The sequence below is a fragment of the Haliaeetus leucocephalus genome, unplaced genomic scaffold (genome assembly GCF_000737465.1).
Source record: "Haliaeetus leucocephalus isolate CR32 unplaced genomic scaffold, Haliaeetus_leucocephalus-4.0 Scaffold395, whole genome shotgun sequence".
Classification (NCBI taxonomy): domain Eukaryota; kingdom Metazoa; phylum Chordata; class Aves; order Accipitriformes; family Accipitridae; genus Haliaeetus; species Haliaeetus leucocephalus.
The window spans coordinates 3,269,516-3,290,049 of NW_010972831.1; the positions used below are offsets into that span (position 1 = coordinate 3,269,516).

The 20,534-nt window shown below is 37.8% G+C and overlaps 1 protein-coding gene across 2 annotated transcripts; it reads right to left on the reverse strand.

The window, feature by feature from the left end:
• Nucleotides 1–560: 560 nt before the first annotated feature.
• Nucleotides 561–20,534, reverse strand: LOC104835559 (chromosome unknown open reading frame, human C17orf85). Of its 2 annotated transcripts, XM_010573591.1 has the most exons (13): nt 20,365–20,534; nt 18,562–18,627; nt 16,217–16,322; nt 15,098–15,223; nt 12,623–12,751; nt 10,324–10,397; nt 9,291–9,399; nt 8,437–8,536; nt 8,001–8,107; nt 6,615–6,900; nt 5,629–5,786; nt 4,262–4,426; nt 561–3,731 (listed from the first exon to the last, which is right to left on the reverse strand). In XM_010573591.1, the coding sequence occupies exons 1-13, from the start codon at nt 20,515–20,517 to the stop codon at nt 3,496–3,498; spliced, it is 1,815 nt and encodes a 604-aa protein (XP_010571893.1). In that variant the 5' UTR covers nt 20,518–20,534; the 3' UTR covers nt 561–3,495. The 2 variants fall into 2 exon arrangements, with proteins under 2 accessions (XP_010571893.1, XP_010571895.1); XM_010573593.1 differs by lacking the exons at nt 12,623–12,751; nt 15,098–15,223.

Consider the following 20,534-nt stretch of genomic DNA (forward strand, 5'->3'; position numbering starts at 1 on the left):
GGCCGGTTATAAAGGTTTGGGACGTACCACCCCGCGGCGGGGGGAACGGACCGTGCCACTGCTCCAGCAAGGGGGGGGGGGGGGGAGGGGTCCCTTTCCTGCAGCGCTGTGCGGGAGGGAGGCGGACGTCGGGGCTTCCCTCGGCCTCGCTAGGCCGGTATAACCCTAATTTTAGGCACCCCTCTACTCCGTGGAAAGCAAGAAAGGGGGTTCATTAAGACCGGGCTGGGACAGGCTACACCCCGAAGCAGGGACCCTCATCTTGCCCCCAGGAAGGCACAAGGCCCATTTGGGACAGCCAAGGGAGCATCTGCAGGCCCTCCACCAAGAAGTGCAGCACTGTCCTTTGTTAGTAATGTTCCAGCAAAACTGGATAGGTCAGGGTGATTTCAGACCACTTTTATTTGGAACAGAACAGCTGTTTTAAATAAAGCTTCCATTATTTTCACATTATGTCATCTTGAACTGAAAATGAGGGGGGTTTTGCTTTCCTGTTCCCTGTTTAGTAAACACATAGGCCATCATCTTAAAACAAACAAACAAACAAAAAAAAACCAAAACCAAACCTAACTTTCAAGTGTCACCATCAACACCATGTGTTCAGAGTCTGCCTAAGGACAGCTGCAGGCACAGAGCCCATAACCCCCACAACAATTTCTTTTGCACAATGTAACAGCTGCCTGAATCATTTACCCCAAAAAATACCTTTTTAAAACAGCAAAAGCTTTCTAGGAGAAGTAGTGTGGTCCTATAATGGGTCACCTAAAATTCAGAACTATTTTTTCCTCCACAGCATAGATTCTTCAGCAAAAGCCAAAGCCAAACTTACTGCCATTTTCAATGTAAGTTCATTGTAGTAAAAATACATAGGTTGCACGTCTCAGTATCAGAACATCAACTTCTGCATCAAATTCCTTGAAGGTGATAATATCTGGGAGTTCAGTGAAAGATCAAGAACACATTTGCTAAGAGCAAAACATATGACCACAAAGAGAAGGGGCCTTACAACAAAATTCACTCTGCAATCTCTCTCTAGGTCAAGTAGATTTAAGTTAACCGTGGTGAGGAAAAAGCATTCACTGAAGATTCAGTGCTCATTTTTAATTATCAAAATCCAGCAGTTCATGTTCAGCTAACTAAGTTAGACCAAAGCTAGAATTCCTGATACCAGCAAACACTTTTCAAGGCTTCTCTGTACACCATCAAAAAGCAAAACCAGGCAAACACTCAATTACAAAAAACCCTCTCTATATGGCCCTTCAACAGTAAACCTCTATTTTTCTTGCAGCTAAGCTACCATGGTCTCATTAACCCACATAAGCCTCCCCCAAACCATAAACATGACAGAGCCAGCTAAGGTGGAGGCATTTCTAAGGTGTGTTTATGACTACCTAGAAGACAGAAGCGGTGTTAATGGCTCCTCTTCCTCAAACACAAGCCTTTGCCTAAATAGCTTTTCTTGATTTCACACACCCATTAGTTTAGATCTTTTGTATCAGCTGAAGAGATAATCTATTCCCATTCTGCCCTTCATACCAGTTAGTCCGTCCTTCACCAGGCTCAAGTTATGAGTATTTACATGGAAACACAGTGGTTATCAGCAACATTAACAGTAGAGCACAACCAGTTGCCAAGCTTAAAAACTTGTAAGGGTTCACAAAAATGCAGAAGCCTGTCTTAGGCCAGGTGCATGATTCATATCTACCACCTCCTTTCAGGAAAAGGAAAGGTCATAATGGATTCAAAGCAGTAATACAATACAAAGGTTTACTGGCAAAAAGACACTGGTTAAATTTTATCAGGATCTTGAGAAGTGGGTATGGTATGGGTATGTTTCTATTTGAAAGCTTTGAAAGGGATATTAATGAAAGCACATGTTAAAATGAAATATTACAGTGATCAGACATTGCAGTCATTTACTCTCAACAGTACTTTTATGAGACATAGTTATATATTCAATAATTAAATATAAAATCAAGGATGAGTGTCACAAAACAAGGAAAGAATAAGGCTTGAAGCCCAGTCAGTCCCCAGATTACCTTTCCAGTCACTGTACCTTTCATTTTTACCTTTAATTTTACATGCTGCTGTTCTTACACATTATAAAGCAATAAGAAAAGTTAATTGCAGATTCTTTGCTTTTGTGAAGCCTCAAACCTACTTCAACTTAGTACAAAAATAGGGGGAAAAAAAAAGATAAAACATTTGTTTGTTAAAAAGCAGAAAGGGGAAGAGATATTCATAGACATTTTGGACTGACAACCTAGGAAATAAGGACAATGCAAACAGATTTTCAGACTATCAAACAATGTTTTTGCTACCTGTTCTGTTTACCACAATGTGATGTGCTAGCATTATTCCTTATTTAGGGTTATTGGCAATCAAAATAAATGCCATAGGCAACAAGAAAAAACTGCAGTTGCACACTGGTCAAACCTTTTTCCTACCTAGAGAGGGTATGCGGGTAAAAAAGCTGAACGTAACAAGTCAACCATGTGCACATCCACATGTACTATACAATACGAACATTCAAAAATATTGACATGAGACAGTGATCCTATACTTTTCCTTTTCTCTTTCAGTTACATATATATATATAGTTAGAACAGCACATAGGAAAACACCACTATAGCTTTCACCATGGCCAACAGGATGATTCTCACAAATATAAAAACGTATGCTTTTAAATTGTTAGATTTCTTCAAAACATAATACAGAGGAAATGAAAGGAATATAATTTCTCATCATGTAACCAAAAAAAAAAAAAATTTAAACCCTTGGGAATTTACAGAATTCTCAAACATCCAACTTTGCAGTCCTGAACATCTCAATCCCTACTACAGCAGAACATAGTATCACCAAAATAAATGAACTGAACTCCTTGAGAGCAGTGATGCTACTTGGATACTATGTGAAACTTCACTGTACTAAAATGTTTAACTTGGATTTACATTCAGTATTTTGGAGGAAGGGAACGCGATAGTCCCTTCATGCTTTATCCTTGCTGGCTGCCTACCCAGGAAGCATTATTGTTATTACTTCAAGAGGAAAGGAAAGGTGCTGGTAAGAGCCAGAAGGGCAAGGCAATGATGTTGATAATGAAATGCTCTGTTCTTTGGATGAACTGTGTAAAGTATTTTGTTAAAAGGCTCCATGTTAAAAATATTAAGAACAAAAAGGTTTTGTTAAAAATACAGAGCATTTCTGCCTCTTAAGTTCAAAGCTTGGGGAAAAGTGTTTTGCTAGAATTAACTACAGGTTTGCTGTAATAAACATATATGACAATGCCCTACGTAACACAGGGCCAACCACAGACTCCAGACAAACGTGATTGCTTTAGGTTTCAAGTGGTATACGCATCTCCTTTTGTATAAAAGGAACAGAGACACTTCTGGAACCTTCACTGCAGAGTCTTTGCCAGTGTCCAGCTTTTGGGCAATGGAAATCTTGCCACACTGCAGAGTCACAATCTTGAGGATCAGAATGTAAAAACAATCATGATTCAGTGTCTGATCCAGAACTGCTTTCTCGGCTGATTTCAATTTGTAGAGATGGTAAATTATCCAATCGACTCTTTTTTTGCCGAGACTGTTCTTTTTCCTTAATGAGAGCACCCCAAACCCGCTGGAGCTCTGAATCATCTTCCTCTGGAGATGCCACAGAGTTTTCAGGTTTATCTGAAGTCTTTTCTTGTGTCTTCGGAGCAGACCCTAATCGGGTCCATAAATTACCTAATCAGATGAAAAACAAACATTTAAAAAAAAAAAAAAAAAAAAAGACACACAAGACTAAGAGGAATTCTGGAGGAAGTCTGAGGAACCTAGTCTTAAATTCTCTGCATCTCTTTTAAATCTCTTTTAAAGTCCTCATACTCCTCCCACCTTAATGTTTGGCATGGAACTTACTACGCTTTGAAGCAGTAGTTGAAATCAAAATATGGGAATTTCACTGTTTCCCATTTGCACAGAATGCCACACACAAGTCTGAAGTGCCACTGCATTCATTACACTTGTTTTAGTGCCCTGTTTTGACCACAGTTTTAAAGTAGCCCTCTACGTTTAAGGCATACCTATATAATGTTCATAAAAATACTCAGCTCAACCTACCTACATGTATTTAGATTTCAAAGCTCTGAACAAACGTTTGCTAATTCATCTTCAATTTCACTCAACCAAACATCCTTCACGATTTTCTGCTGAAATTTCTCTTATACTCTAAAATCAAAGGAATTGCAGTATTACATTTTCTCTGCAAAACTAACCTGATTTTTTCTCTCTTGTATCAGAGTAGAGGCCTTTTACATCTTGTTTGGGGATTCCTAACCGGCTGTGTACATCTGATATAGGTTCTCGACGAGGAGCACAGGTACTACTCGGAGGTTTAATTTCTGGAGAATGTGGTCTTTTTCCCAGTCTTTGCCGCACATCTAGGGATATTTTCAGTGATTAAAATGACAAAAATCACGTTGCATTTACTCTAGTTTTGCCAGCTAATTTTATGCTTGTTCACAATTTGACACGAGACAGATTCTGTTTTTATCTTTTCTGTACTCTTTTCATTTAAGTCTTTCAAACTCAGATTTCAGTCCTGGCAATGTCTGCAATACAATTTATCCAGATTTCATTTTTCTTTTTTTGGCAATAAATTTGGCATTTAACGTTTTCAGGTTGAGCTCTGTCCAGAAGATCGAAAAAGTAAGTTATTCCATGGCTTGCTGCGTTTCTGTTTTAGCAGCACAGTGAGTATGTATCCAGCATGAGGTATGATCATACAAAAATTGGTAGCCTTGAACAATTCTTTTCACATAACAGATACCTTGCCTTACAATTCTAATACTGCTTGATATTTGCAGAATAAAATGAAAACCAGAATATAAGCATCCTAAATATATTGATACTTAAACTATGAAGCGAGTCTTACATTCTGAAGTTTGTCTGGTTTAGGTAGATATTCCTAGTCTTACAGAAGGTCGAAACAAAAACATAAAAGGCAAAGGAAGTTATAGGATTTATGTGCCAACTTGTCAGAGCCCCAAAATGTGCAGGAAGGATAAAATATACTAACATAACTTCTACATTACATTGATAGAAAAGGGTATCTTTCACTTATCAGTCAGACAATCTTCTGGATACCTATGTCAGAAGTAGCTGAAATTACATATACCTGAGTAAAAAAGCAACAGTCAATTAAGCCCAAAAATAAACCCTGCCAATTGAAAAATACATCCATCTTCATGTAATACATGTTCTTTCACATAAAGTAGCTAGTGTTTCACATTTCATTTTGTACATGAGCTCCCCCACACGCTCTGTTTCTCGAGAGTTGTACAGAATCTCTGCCTCAAGGAGTGAGCAAATCAAAAAGGACAAAGTGGAGGGAAATAGAAACAGGCAAGTAAATTGGATAAAAATAAACGTCACTCTTTCACTCAAATGTACTTCATTTTTCCCCAAAGCAATCCCCAACTCTGTCTCTTAGTGAGGAAAAATTAACTGTATGGATGCAGAAACTGCTGCTGAACAGAATTCTCTCAGGTTTGTTAGCTGCAGTGGAGCACAGATGCGGAATGAATATATCCATTTTAATAAGCCAGTTGCAATTCTGCACAATATAAGAGTTTAAAATTACCTGATTTTACAGTGCTGTTTGGCTGACGCGGCCCAGTATTATTCTGACGTTTTTCTTCTAACAGTAGTCTTACATCTGCGACTTTCTCTGAAGATCCTTTACTGCCAATCCGATTTTTGATGTTACTGGTTGCTATGCTATCTGCTCGCATCGAATTCCTTCAAAAAAATAATAATAGATTTAACATCCCTAAAATAAAATGAAATCTAGTATAGTTCTTAAGTCTTCTTGTATGTAAAATTACACAATAGAAAACAGTAATATCAGGATTTCTCTACTGAGAAACAGAGGTAAAAACATTACTTAGAAGAGCATGTGTTCCAGTCAGAATCCTAAGTTTAGCAATAATCACATGAATACCTCAGTATCCATTTCAAGGCAGGTATCGAGTTTGTCTCCTTAAGGCTGTGCCTCTGGGTCAAAATTAAGAGCAGATAAGCAACCTTAAAATTGCTGGAAGACTTGACATTATAATGAAGTATAATCACACTGCTGAAGGGACATGTGTTAAAGTTATTTTAATAATCTGTAACGTATGTGATTTTGGTTAGTATGTCCATAATGAACGTAAATTCCTTTTTGTCATTAACACTTAAGGGTTATTCTTCTTTCTGAGAAAAGAGGGAGAGGTAAAGTGAAAAGAGAAAGACGAGTTATTCTCTCTGGCCTAGCTATGAAATGCAAGAAGTTAATTGTGCTTGCTTGCATACATTTCTAACGATTCCACTTTCAGCTTTATTATTATCAATAAGCAGGGTTACAGAAATCTGCAAAGGAAGCTATATTTTAAAAACATTAATTGTAACTAAAAGCCTGTATCAGTGTTTTCTGTATTTTGTCTTTCTTTTTAAAATATCCACTACAAAATTATGTTAAGAATTGAAAAAGTAGCTTCAACAGTTTGTCTTTAAGCTTTGACAGCTCTGTCACTAATTAAAATTTAGAATGTCTTTTCACTGGTACTTTTAAAGAGTAAGAAATTTTACCTAATATTTTTCAGTTGTGATTCCACCTCATCTGCATACATTGTCATTTTCATGCTCTTTTTGGGAGAGGGTGTTGATATCATTTTCAGTTCAAGATCATAGTCCATTTCATCAGAATCAGATGCACTAGCACTCGATCGTCTTGCTGCACTGCGGTCTCGGGACTGTTTGAAAGCTTGCAGTTCATCACGGTACTCTACCACAACTCTGTCGTCTTCATCCATATCCTGATCTTCTTCTTCCTCTTCTTCCTCCTCAATAGGCTCTTCAGGAACATTTACTAAGCCTGTAGCAAAACAACTGATTCTGATAAACTGAAGTTTATAATTCATATAAGGTACCTTAAAACCAAAGCAAAAAGAAAAAAATCACCGTAATGATCCACTTACAAATGAATCTTTGTAGTTCTCTAAGACTAAAGAGAGAGAATATTTTGCAAAATATCTTAAGTGGAATCTGTATTACAGAATATCCTAAGTGGAAGAAAATCGCCACAGGAGAAAAAAGTCCATGGCGTTCACTATCTCAGAAGCCTGCTCAAGCAGAAAGCTGGATTAAATATATAAAGTACAACTGCCTGTTTTAGTAGGTGCAGTTCATACTTCCTGAACTAAGCATAACAATTCCTATGATCTTGCAGGGCTTAATGTGACAACTGCTGGCTCCACAATAATCCTTTCAAGTCCTGTAAGCAGTAATGCCAAAAAGAACACATGTATCATTAGTATAAATTTATCACATATACTTATTTAAATATAAATCAACAACTTAAATTTGTTCATCAGCAGTGTGGAAGCGTCTTTTCAGAAAGCGGTACATTATCAACATGCAAAATCTTCCATGAGATTTGATACATCCATGGCTGTATTTTTAACAGGCCACTCATAGGAAACTCTGACACTGTATTTGTCTCACGTCAAAGATTTTTACTCTGATTATTTTTCTAATGCACACCCCCTACCTTAGGGAGTAGATGAAAATATTCAAGCCTAATTAATACAATTTTCTAATCTTTATTGTTCTACATCTAGAGCTTGCTTTTTCATAGAACGGAAGAATTGACATAGCAAGTATGACAAATTGCCAGTAAGTTCAAAGAAGTTCTCTCTTCTTTTTGTCCTTGACGCTACAGCCCCCACGTCCTAAATTTGTAAAAGAAAAATATCACATAAAAAGCAGCAGCTATTTTGGTAAGCCAATGAGCAGTTGAAGTTTCTGCCTCAATTGTTCCCTACAAACCTTAAAATGTGATTCCATTATAGATACATTTTTTAAAAGTACACTTCACTTTCACACACTGCAGGGGATTACATGAGGCATTAAGGTCCTTTCCAGCGCTCCATTCCCCAGTTGTGTTCTTACAGGGTCGACATTGGCATGAATTACCTGAATGACGATGTTTATAAGGAGGAGTCAAGCCAACATCATCCCCAATAAGTGTCCTTTTCTTTATCACATCCCGATGGATTCGACGTGAATGATATCTTCGTTTCCTGAAACACCATAAAAAGAATGACACTCCTGTCACAGAAAAGGCATCATGAATTAGCCATATTCAGTCCTGCATTAAGCACATGCAGTTTGCAATTATCACTCGCTTTAATAGCAGATGTACATTTATGTCAAAGATCTGTTTGAATGTTTTGAATGTTATGAATATAAATACTTCCCTTGCAAATTCATAGTCACATTGCAAAAACATTATTTATGCATAAGAAGCATCTACATAAACTGAATAGAAAGCAAATCCACAGATTAAAAGAGTTTTAGACTATCTTGTCCAATTACCTCCAGTGTTCCAATTCCTTTATCCAATACTCACCAAGAATTGCTAAGAATCCCCTTCATGCCTCCATAATTCGGATTGCCGTATTTCATGTAATACTGGCTTCGCCTTGCAGCTCCCAGCTCTTTTTTGTCATCTGAAAAAACATAAATTAAAGGAATATTTCCCTCTTAAAATATATCTTACCATACTAGCATAAAAATAAATAACCATCCAGTCACAGACATAGAGAGTGGAAGAGTGACTGTCTTACAGATCAGCATTACTTCAATCTCCTTCATGAAGGATACAGTTTTGCTGACACCTCTGAAATTTCTCCTACCACCACAGTTTTATTTGTGTCTAGAAACTTAATTCTAGGGAGACTGAGTTTCTACACATCAGCTTAACAGAGCATTACATCCCACTGTAACTGCTGGAGGCTATACCTTATTCATGACCTTTCTTTTCTTTACGGATGTGTCGCTTCCCACATGGCCCAGAAATTATATGGGTTGTCATTTTACTCACAAATATCACTTAATATCTCAACTGTATTTAGCAATAATTTCCACTAATACCTCATCAGCATCTCAAATTATTTTCATATTTGTAAAATGTGAAATTTACCTCGGTGGAGAAGGGCATCATAAAACTTATTCTATGGCATTGGGAAGAATGCCCTGAGCCCAAAATAAAATTTTTATGTACAATAATTTTCAAACCAACTTGAACTGGATTTACTTCACACATTAAATGTGGATTTACTGCAAAATCTTAATAACATAATGATTAGGGAAAAAACTAACAATTTTGCAAATAAAAATTAGGTACTTCAAGTCATTAATTAGTCAACACATAAAACGACAACGAGTGATTAATTCACTATGCTGGTTAAGCTGTTCATTTACCTTTAGTAGCAAATCTCATGAAGAGCTTGTTTCCTTTAGCCAGTTTATTGGCAGGGCGAAGATCATTACGCAGAAGAGAATCCTCTTCTACCTGGGAGAGGGCATCCAACTTTGGGAGGCAAAAAAGGTATTTTGGACTCAAAAACAAAATTACTGTTGAATGAAAATGTATTGCTTACAGAGGAGCAATCAACTGATTATTAAGAAAGTTACTTTTCAAATTATGTTCAAATGAACTCTGCTTTTTTTTCTTGACAAACTAATGTGAATTTTTAAAGTAATTTGCCCTAAAGATTTAATATATTTCCTTCTCTTCCTTCATAACAGTATCTCAGATTATTAAATCCAATAATTTTCAAATGACACTATACTACTGACTGAAATGCAGAAAATAAATAGCACAACTTGGACACTGAAAAACAACTATATGATATTTTTTTGCTTGTTTCATATCTAAATGGTTTTACTAACAGGTTCTCATGCTCTCGCACAATGACTAAAAGGCGCTTTTTTTTCATTTGTATCTGCTTTATAGAAACTAAAATTCAGGCTTCCATGATGTATGAGTATTCAGTGAGCCATTCCTAAAGAAAACACTAATCACACCTATTATATAATCGGCCAGTAAGATTAAATTACTTACAAAACATCAATGCATATGCTGATTCCCACACATATCTATGGACAGCCTAAATCCTATTTGTCTCTTTAAGCACTGCCTTTACTGCTGAAAGGCTGTTGCCTTCCGTTATTGTTCTTTCATTGCCTCCTCTCAGCAGAAAAGAGCAGCCAGTCTAGCTCTTACATGCTGGATGCCCCACCACTCCTCAAAATCTACTTTCACAAAACACTCTTACATGTTATTCTCACCAACAGCGTATCTGCACTTCCTGTCATTTCCCCATCTAATTTACTTTGATAATTAAATTGTGAATTGCAAATATATATGGTTAAAACTATAAAGTTATGAAGACTTTACACCAGTCAGAGTAAAACTTCCCTCATAGTGTTTTTATTTTCCTTCTGTACTGACCTCAACATCACTTGGATTGTCATCCTCAACCTCGCCTTCTTCTGTCTCATCATCAGAACTTTCCTCCTGTTTTTCTAAGAAGGAAAATAATTGGAAAAAAAATAACCTACATTTTAGTGTGTCAGTCATATCTGATTATTATTACCTACATTTGCTGAAACCAGACTAGAGGTGTTATCCTTTCTTCTGCGCAGCCTAGAGAATAATCAAAACAGTAAACGTCTACAGGAATTTGAAGCACGCATGAGCACAGAATAACATTAACTAGACAGCCTCTGTGCAGATAACTGCCTGCGGCAGCACACATGGAGTATTAATTCTGTGAAAGCAAATGAAATTGCACTGCATTTCAGGGTATGACAGAGATCAGCAAGGCCAAGACTGGGAAAGGCATATAAAAGCCTATTTCCTTCAGCCTCCCTTTAAAATGCTTCAAGTACCTACAAAGTATCGAATACTAACAATGTAAAACAGGTTATTATTCAAAAGCTTAGAAGTTTCTGAGAGAGAGCAGGAGGAAAAAAAAGAAACCTTAGTGACTTAATTTCAAAGTGAAATAATTAACAGAAGAGTGCACACTTCCAGAACTACTAGAATTGTGAGGTGCTTGCATAAATTTTTCAGGGTTCTTTGTAGCTCAGAGTAAGAAAAAATTGATATTGGAATTTTTTTCAAACAGTCCTTAGGAAAAAAAAAAGGAAACAAAAAAGTAGTGAATATGGACAGCTATCAACATATACCAACATCATTTGCAAAGATCTCAAAGTACTTCATAGACATAAGACTAAAAATAACCCCCTCTTTTATATTTCAGAGTTCCTTATCTTAATCTCATCCAACAATAGACTTGAAAACTTAAGAGAGCAGTAGCTGTTCAAAAGATCCTGGAAGTATACCCAAGTTCAAAGAAAAGAGTAAAGCACCATTAACCAACTGAAACCGAAGAGAGAATTTAGGTAATTCAATTAATTAGCATTCAAGCACTTTTTTCCCCCCAAAATAGTAAGCTTCTCACAGTAAAGACTAGTCTCTTGCTTCCCTAAATAGCCCTCAAATTCCTATCTAAAAAAGGAATGCAACTATGCCAGATCACTCTAGTGTATCTGTATGCATCTCACACCTCAAGATGTAATTGAACAGTTTGTACTTTATCTAATAACCCACTTTTCCAGATGAACAGGAGTAATTTAGATGACAGTTTTTGAGATGTGGTGTAACAATGATGTAACCTGTAATTTGAAACCAACAAGATTAAATACATATATTTATGCTCCATTTAAACAAGACGATCGCTAATCTCTAACAACTTCGCAACAAGTCTTACTTGAAGCATTATCAACATTTTCCCCAAAATTAAAGTCACGCGGATGGTTGAGGAACCATTGCATTGCAGAGAAAAGCAACAAGAAAAGGGGTTGAGTTAGAAGGATCCACAAGTTTGAGAAAGCCCTAAACCCCAAACCTTCTAGAAAGGCTTTTGTTAGCACTGCAAATATCTAATAGAGAGATTGGCTATTTGCATTTTGTTCATATAGCATGTTTAAGCAAAACCTATAGAAGAGTTAATAAACACATCTCTCTCTGTTTTGTACGTCGTACAGTACTTTGAACCACAGCAATTTATCACACTAGCCTAACAGCCAAACAGTCCTAAGGTAGCAAAAGCCTGATTTTTAATTTACACCCGTAAAAGTAAAATAAATTTACAATTTAGGCATTCAGGTACCAGATTTATCACAACATTAATATGTACTTTTGCTGTTTTGCCCTTTTATAATTCAGCCTTCAGTGTGGTGCTTTCTTGAAAGTATAATGGCGAAATTTAGAGATGATATACAGTGGTGAAGTGATATGTCGACACATCAGTGTGAACAATAAAGGACAGTGGTGTATCAAGGAAGGAATCAACTGTGTTATTTCAAAAATAGAACATTTTCTTACACCTGCTTTTTCCAAACTTAGAATCCATCCTTCCAGTGCCTTTGTATGCACATCACAGAGACTTATTTCTGTGCAACATATACCACTATAAATATCCTATCTGAATATGACCCTGCATCTAACATGTTCAGTATCGACCGAATTACTGCTTTTTGTCTAGCTCCAACCCACCTTTTAAGAAGCAGCTTCTTCAAAAGGTTTCCAAGATGAAAGCCTTTTTTAAAGTGGCAGAATACATTTACCTGAAACTATACGATAGAAGCTCCTTCAGTAATTTAGATTAAGCAGTACCCAAGCACAAGTTTAAAGTTTCATTGATTTAACTAGATGATGTCTGTATATGCATATCTTAATCTACCTTTCTTGGTTTTTTCAGCTGTCTTCTCTTCATTGTTTTCTCTGCTTTTTGTTTTCTCCTGATCAGGCAAGGAACTCATATTTATTAGAGCCCGTGTTGCTGTTACTTCATCAAGCCAGACCACATTACCTATGACATATATAAACACATACAAAAACAAAATGCAGTTTGTATAATCAAGCAGTCACATACACTGCCTTACTGGAGGGAAATTACTAACATAAGTTCAGAAATGTTCTTACATAGTGACATGACAAAAAAGTAATTGGATATACCTCTTGCAGGGAAGGTCATATTCTTTAACATATTTGCTAAACTGGAAGATGCACAGCTTTCATCACTTTACAAAAAACACACACAACAACTGATCAAAACCAAAATCACTGAAATGCACAACCATACATATTAGACACTGTTTCCTGAGCACAGCAAATTAGGATACTGAATCAGGGTCAGTGTATTTCATGAATGTGTTCGCACTCAAATGCAATTAAGGGGGCACAGGAGAAGAAAAAAGCCTTGATTTTTTTTTCTCTTTGGCAATTTAACAGAACCTTGGACTTTATTGTGGAATTCTGTTAATTTTTCCAAAAAGCAGGAAAATAGGGGAAAACAGGAGAGACTGCTCAAGCACTTTGCACAGATTATCATGTACACAGGTTAACAATATAATTCAGTGTATGCCTCGTACGTGGCTTAAGTATCAGCAGATGGTACTAAAATATAACTTATTAGGCCAATTAAAAGCATTTCATAGATGTTGGAATTCAAAGAGCTAAAACTGCTTAGAAACAGGTTTTGAACAAAAGCTTTCTGCACGGATGCATTCAGTGCAAATACAGCAACAAATGTCATTTACTGCTCTGCCATTAAGCAGAGTGTATTCAGATATCAAGAAAACTATACAGCGTCCCAAAATAAAAGATTCTCTCCCAGATTACTTGAACGGACAACATTTACAAGGTGAAGAACACCCAGGTACTAACTTCAATGACTGGCTTATAACTTTTCATATATGTATGCCTACCTGCTCTTCACATCTCCAAATTTTCAAAGTCTTTATCATTTTATGTTCATCAGTTTGAAACACAGAACACTGTCTAAATTCACATTTGCACTAAGACACCTTGAGACGTAATTCAGTTGGGAACGTTAAAATTTTTTTGCCATGCTGTGATGTAAATCTGTGCTGAAAAGACAATGCTTTTTCTTTGTATTTTCACCAAGTGTAGTTGGCATGCTAACTCAGAGCATGAAAATTAATCACTAAAAAAGATGTGTTTGAACCATAACTGGGTAAAGTATTGTTACGACTCTGAAGCCTCTGTTTTTGCACTGCAGGTTCACTCTGGTTCCACGCTATATTTACTCACGTAACATTTAAGAAAAAGGATAATCAGACAGAAAAAGGATAATCAGTCTTCAAAATGCAGCCTCAGATACAGAGTTAAGCTGTGCACTTGCTAGGTTATGCATCACCACAGGTTCATCTAGCAGCTCCTTACTGCAATTGTCCAGCCAGGGTTCATTGCGTTTCAAATTTTCTGTCGGTTTGTGGCAGTATATCAAGCTGTCATACGCAGTGACTTCAAGGTTACCAATATTTTGTAGTACACCATATCTTTTGTCTTGCAGTGGAACATAATTCCTTCAGGGTCATTCCAGGGAATCACACTACTAATTCTCAGGTCTTAGCCGTGTTTGTCAATAAAACTGTTTCCAGCAATCCCAATCCAACTGGAAAACCTGCACTGGCTTCTACTTCTTTGTATATGATTTCATTACAGGACTTCTAGCCACGTGACAACCCGAGAGGCTTCCAGTTCCACAATCCAGCATCCAACTATAGCAAACAGCTCTTGTGCAGTCTTTAATATCACTGAAGAAAGCATAACTGTCAACAACCTTCTATCTTTCTGGCAATCTCACTGCATGCTTACTCCCTGAAACAGACCTTGCAATGTGAATTTACATTCTTTTTTCAATCTATGTAAATCACATTCAACTGCTACCTTCTTCCACCCACTAATTTCTCCTTGAGAATGCACTAAACAAATAAGGCAACAAGTCTGCTCCTTCATAGCACAAAACCATACCGACCTGTCTAACTGCACACAGCTCAATAATCTTCTCTCAGAATGTCATCTTTTGAGACACTCACAAGCAGGTATACTATTTATGTCAAGATGTAAGCCGCACAAAATTTTAGACCTTTTTTCCCCCACTTACAGACCTGCAAGTTATTCTATGCTATCTCTTTCCAATAATAAATACTCAACCAGCTAGCGGGTTCGATTTTCACCATATGCTGTTAATTCTTTCCTTCTAAATCCCTTTTGACTAAAGCAAATGACAGGGAAACTGAGACAGACAAAGATCAGTGACTTTGAAAGCCACTAAGACATCTGAATTACAGCTGTGACCAGTATTGAAAAAAACAGTAAGAATTACAGACAAAAGACTCCATTTACTTACATGATGTATCATCCAACCACTCAATATGAGCAGGAGGATACTCTTTGAAATAGGCAAAGATGTCCTGTGTACTCATCTCATCCACCCCACAAATGTAAATTGTGTCCAGTCTCACTTTAGGAATTGCTATAAAGAGGAAGAAATACAAAACTGGTACTTATTTCTACAGAGCAAGCTTTTATATTAGTAACAGACAGGTTTATAAAGCAAACATTTTAAATAAGCTAAAGGGAAGCTAATTAAAGCAATGTATGATGTACATCATTCTAAACCACTGTAACTTGAATTATTATTCTACATGCACAACTTTAATAAACTGAGAATTAAAAAGAGGTAATTTTACAAGCATTGGTAGATGCAGTACTGCATGGCAATCAAACTGCCTTAAAAACTTTTTTTTTTTTTTAAATACTGCCAAAGTACTACCATTAAGTACTAAAGAGCCAGAATACTAATGAGGCCTGTGACCAGGACATGTGTACAACGCACTTCCACTTGAGTCATCTGATGGAGAGCTGTTATAGGCCGTGGCTTAGTGGGTCCAAGCTGCCAGTTGGAAAAAAAGCCTTGAGAACTAACTGAATGCCAAAAGCGCCAATCTGTTGTGCACACATCTTCCAGCTGATCTGCTTATATTCCAACATGCCCAGCTTGCTATCTAAGAGCACATGCGCAATCAGTCCTGCTTCACTGTGCATACAGCACAGAATCTGATCTCACTGTGCATGGCACACAGAGTCCTCCACTCATACGCAAAAAATGCTCAAGGTCTGGTCATTTCAAAGAAACTAGAGATTTTTAAAGCAGCACTGATCCAGAAGATGAATCTTGGATACGTAGCACTAGATGACGCTGCCAGACAGTAAATAAGGTACACAAAAAAATGTTTCCTTCTTTCTGAGGTTGGTAAAACAAGGAGTGAAATGATAACTGTCAAGTAGTTTAAAAAATAATGAAATTAAAATTAAAAGGTGAAAAAAAATCAAAGTGATTTATTTTGGTAATGATCTGGGAAAACCTCTGGGGATGCAGGAAATATTATAGGATAAAGCAAGTAAAGGAACTGTGAGAAAGTAAACCAAGGCATCTTTTCTTCTTGACTGTTGGATAAACTTGTACCTTTCTTCATCATGTCCCGATCCAACGCCACATTCCTTTGGGCAAGATTCACTTCAGCTCGAAAATGAAAGCGTTTTGCTCTTTGTTCCTTTTTCTCAATTGCTTCCTGCAAAACGCAAAACAATGCAGTCAAAACAGGAATCAGAGCACCATTCCCAATAAGCTGCACTGAAGGACCAGATATTTAAAATAAAATCTACCAGACAGCAACAATCTATATTAATAATTCTATTAATTCTGAAAAGACCTGTAAGTTTCAGAATGTAGAAATAATTCACCAATTATGTGCTACATAATAATTTTAATAATATAAGTGCAGCAACATAATGGGAATAAAGATGCATGGAAAACAAGGTACCTTGGACAATGCTCAGACTCCATGATGGAACAGTAACATCTTTTCCTTCCTAACAAATGTACAGAGGCTGTGCTCAAAAAAAACTCTCTTAAAACAAGCATTTCCACCACATGGAAAATTCATCTTCTAGGATTATAGAGATGTTCCCATATCTGTTTTTCAAATAAATACAAAAACGTAAACTTGTCTTTCTGAGCATGAATTTAACAACACTAGCTGGAGTGCTGACTATAGAGGTCTTAGACTGGGAATTCAACCTGCTCACAAGCTACTTAAAAGCAACAGCTTATGTGGATCTTGTGCAATTTTTGAAACTGACTGAGAAGCTCCTTATTGTACAGAATTTATTGAGAAGCATTAGATTCTTGGATCTTACTAACCAAAGTCAAATTTGGAGCACAAACTGTGATTAAGCAAAAACTGCCACCAATGATATCCAAACAAACATGGGCTTTTTACTAGGTTTTAAAGATTGCCAAAACACCTTTGGCCACATTTCTTAAAAGTTTTTCAGAGTTGCATCATTAAAAAACATAACAAAAGATGACAGATTTCCTCTGACTGGGGGAACTTCAAATTCTTTACCAAATTACAAACCACATGAGCCAGATACTGAAGCCAAAAAAGCTGATTTTCAGTCTTCATCTGGAACCCTTTTTGTACTCTTTGATAAGCACAATCTTCGGAGCTTCACTAACGCAAAATGGGAATACATGATTTTCAGCACGCTGTTGTGGTGGGGATTCATATTTGTTAGAACATGTAAAACTGTATCCGTCCTATAAAGCATATGACTAAATGTTTTTCTCCACTACCAAATGCTAGATATAGGCCTCATTTGTACAATATGAAACAACAGACAATTTGGTATTAAATGTACAAAGATGAGCTGTAGGATTAAGTTTCTGAAGTTCCACAGAATAATGTATCTTTAAGTTATTTAAATGCAACAGCTGTTCACATTCTTCAATCTATGTCTTAAATAATTAAACAATACGATGCCCTTGGAAGATACAAGGCAATGAAACTAGATTTTCCTGCCAAGCACTTGTTCTTCCTTCTGTCACTCACCTAAGAAGAAACAACTCAGCTGACTTGTCTCAAAGGGCTTTGTTTTGCAACATCAAGTGGCACTGCGGTGTCCTGGCTTTGGCTGGGACAGAGTTAATTTTCTTCCTAGTAGCTGGTATAATGTTGTGTTTTAGATTTAGTATGAGAATAATGTTGATAACACACTGATGTTTTCAGTTGTTGTTAAGTAGTGTTTATACTAAGTCAAGGATTTTTCAACGTCTCATGCCCAGCCAGCAAGAAGGCTGGAGGGGCACAAGAAGCTGAGAGGGGACACAGCTGGGACAGCTGACCCAAACTGGCCAAAGGAATATTCCATACCATATGATGTAATGTCCAGTATATAAACTGGGAGGAGTTGGCTGGGAGGGGCAGATCACTGCTCAGGGACTGGCTGAGCATCAGTCAGCAGGTAGTGAGCAACCACATTGTGCATCACTTGTCTTTCTTGGGTTATATGTCACTCTTTTTGTTATCTTCCTTGTCATTACAATTTTATTTTTTTAATTTCAATTACTAAACTGCTCTTATCTCCATCGACAAGTTTTACTTGTTTTCCATTCTCCTTCCCATCCCACCAGGGTGGGGGAGAGAAGCGAGTGAGCCACTGCATGGTAGTTAGTTGCCTCCTGGGGTTAAACCATGACACAAGGCGATTTCAATAGAAACATTTTCAGGTTTTGGCACACAAATTTTTGTAACTTAAAAATGATAATTCTTACAATTTACATGAGATATCCTGTCCCGATGCAGGCCACAACCAACAAAAGGAGAATTCCCCAGTTGTTGAAAAATACCAGCTATCTGAACATGAAGCTAAGCTTCTGTGCATATCGGGGAAGAAATAAATAAAACAGTTCCTCCTTTCCAGTAGCAATAATTAGAATATGTTGAAGAACCACAGCACAAAAATTACCTTGGAGGTTACATCTATTCCAGTAATGAAACTTCCAGCTTTGTTTTCATATCGCCTACTAGTGTCCTGAAACAAAGCAAAATGGTGGTGAAATCTCAATGAAGACTGAAAACAACATACTTGCTATGCTGAAAAAAAATCTGGCCATTTCTATGAGAAATGCATCCTCTTTTCCTTGATCCTTACTCCAAACTACATCCCTTGAAAGACAGGTACACAAGCAGTAACTCTCACTGATGTCAGTGAAGGTAACAGCATATGAACTGAACCAAAGTTCCTTTACTGTAAGGATTCCTTCCTTTGGCAAAACTTAGTTTCTGTGTCTGCTGCTGCTACGGTTTTTACTTAGTCTCTCTCAGCAATACAGAGAAAGTCATCAGGCACCATTCCTACCTAAAATTTCCATAATTTTGGTTTCGGGTATAATTTCCTTGTAAAACATGAAGAGATTTAACAGTTATACCCGACTCCTGAAGTGTCGATTTGCAACCTTTAGTCTCAAAAGTCAGAATACCAAGCCATATCCACAATTAAACAAGCAACTTTTACCCCTATTCCTATCAATATTTCAAACCCAACCTCCAAATACCAGCAAGATGAAGCATTACTGTTTTGATACAACCCTATTGATAAAGAGTAAAAATGGAGAATGATGTGGAAAAAAATTTACAAGTTTCATTTCCATCAGTCAGGACTGCTGAATTCACAAGACAGCACTAAACCACACAGACCCTGGACCAATGACCCAATTCTGTCCCTTCCATGGTTTGCATATGCAAAAATGGCACATGTTCTTTCTGGCAACCTCAGGACCACCACGTGGCAAAAGTCTGGAGCTGCAAGAACATGTCTTGTTTTCTCTAGGGATGAATGTGTTGTTTACACTTGTGCTGCAGTAATTATTTTGGCTAAAGAACTTTTTCTAGAAAGTAGGGCAGGCTCAGTTTAGAAATACCAAAGTACAGACAATCTAACTGCCTTTCTTAGTAAGACTGTCAAAGTTTCTTTAAAGCTGCCAAATGTATAGAGTTATTAAAAAAGAAAAGCACAATAAGCATTATTTTTTAAGACACACACACACACACTATCTAAGGTTGACTCATAGAGCACAAGAGAGGACAGTAGGGTGCTGTCTCTTAGGCCATGTATTTGGTAGAAGCTCAAGCATGTTGCTAAATCAGCTAATTAGAGATTAGTTTCTGAAGTAATTGCCACACAAGTTTTGAGAGCAAAAGACTACTTAGGAGGTTAGAAGAACTCTGATGCATTTTTATGTATTAAACCTGATCCTACTAAAACTTGTACAGGAATAATTAACAAAAACGAAAAAGGGGGAAAAAAATAAAAAGGAAACCCTCAAAATCCACTCATCAGAGCCCACATTCCCAGTGCCTCCAACTCAGCTCTCCTACGGTCACCCCCCTGCTCCCTACTCCAGGTACTCCCTGTGTTCCCTCCTTTTACACTCTCCCACCCACAGCCTTTCTCTACAGTCCGGTCCTACACCCCAAATCCTCTTCTCCACCACCTCCTTTATTCCCTTCGTTCCCAAGCACATCCTGGCCGCTTCCTCCCACGACTGTTTCCCACACTCCCCTCATACACCCCTGAGCCCCCTCATGCCCCCCCTCCCCGCCATCCTCACCTCATCGCTTCCCCGCACGCACCCCACGTCGCCCCTTTTCCCACGCATGTACCCCCAAAGGCCCTTACAGATCCCCGCAGACCCCCCACCCTGTCCCCTCTCAGGAGCTGCTCCCTCTTTCGTCCCCCCTGCCCGTGACCTCACCGCACGCTCCTCACCGGAATGAGCTCCCGGAGCGAGCGCCTCACAGGGATGGTCTCCAGCTCGCCCTCTTCCACTTCCATAGGCTCAGGCTCCGGGCCGCGAGGCTCCGCCGTTGTCGCCGTTGCCTCCGCCTTCACCGAGATCCGCAGGCCCCGCACGGCCGCCATGGCTCCGCCAGGCCCGC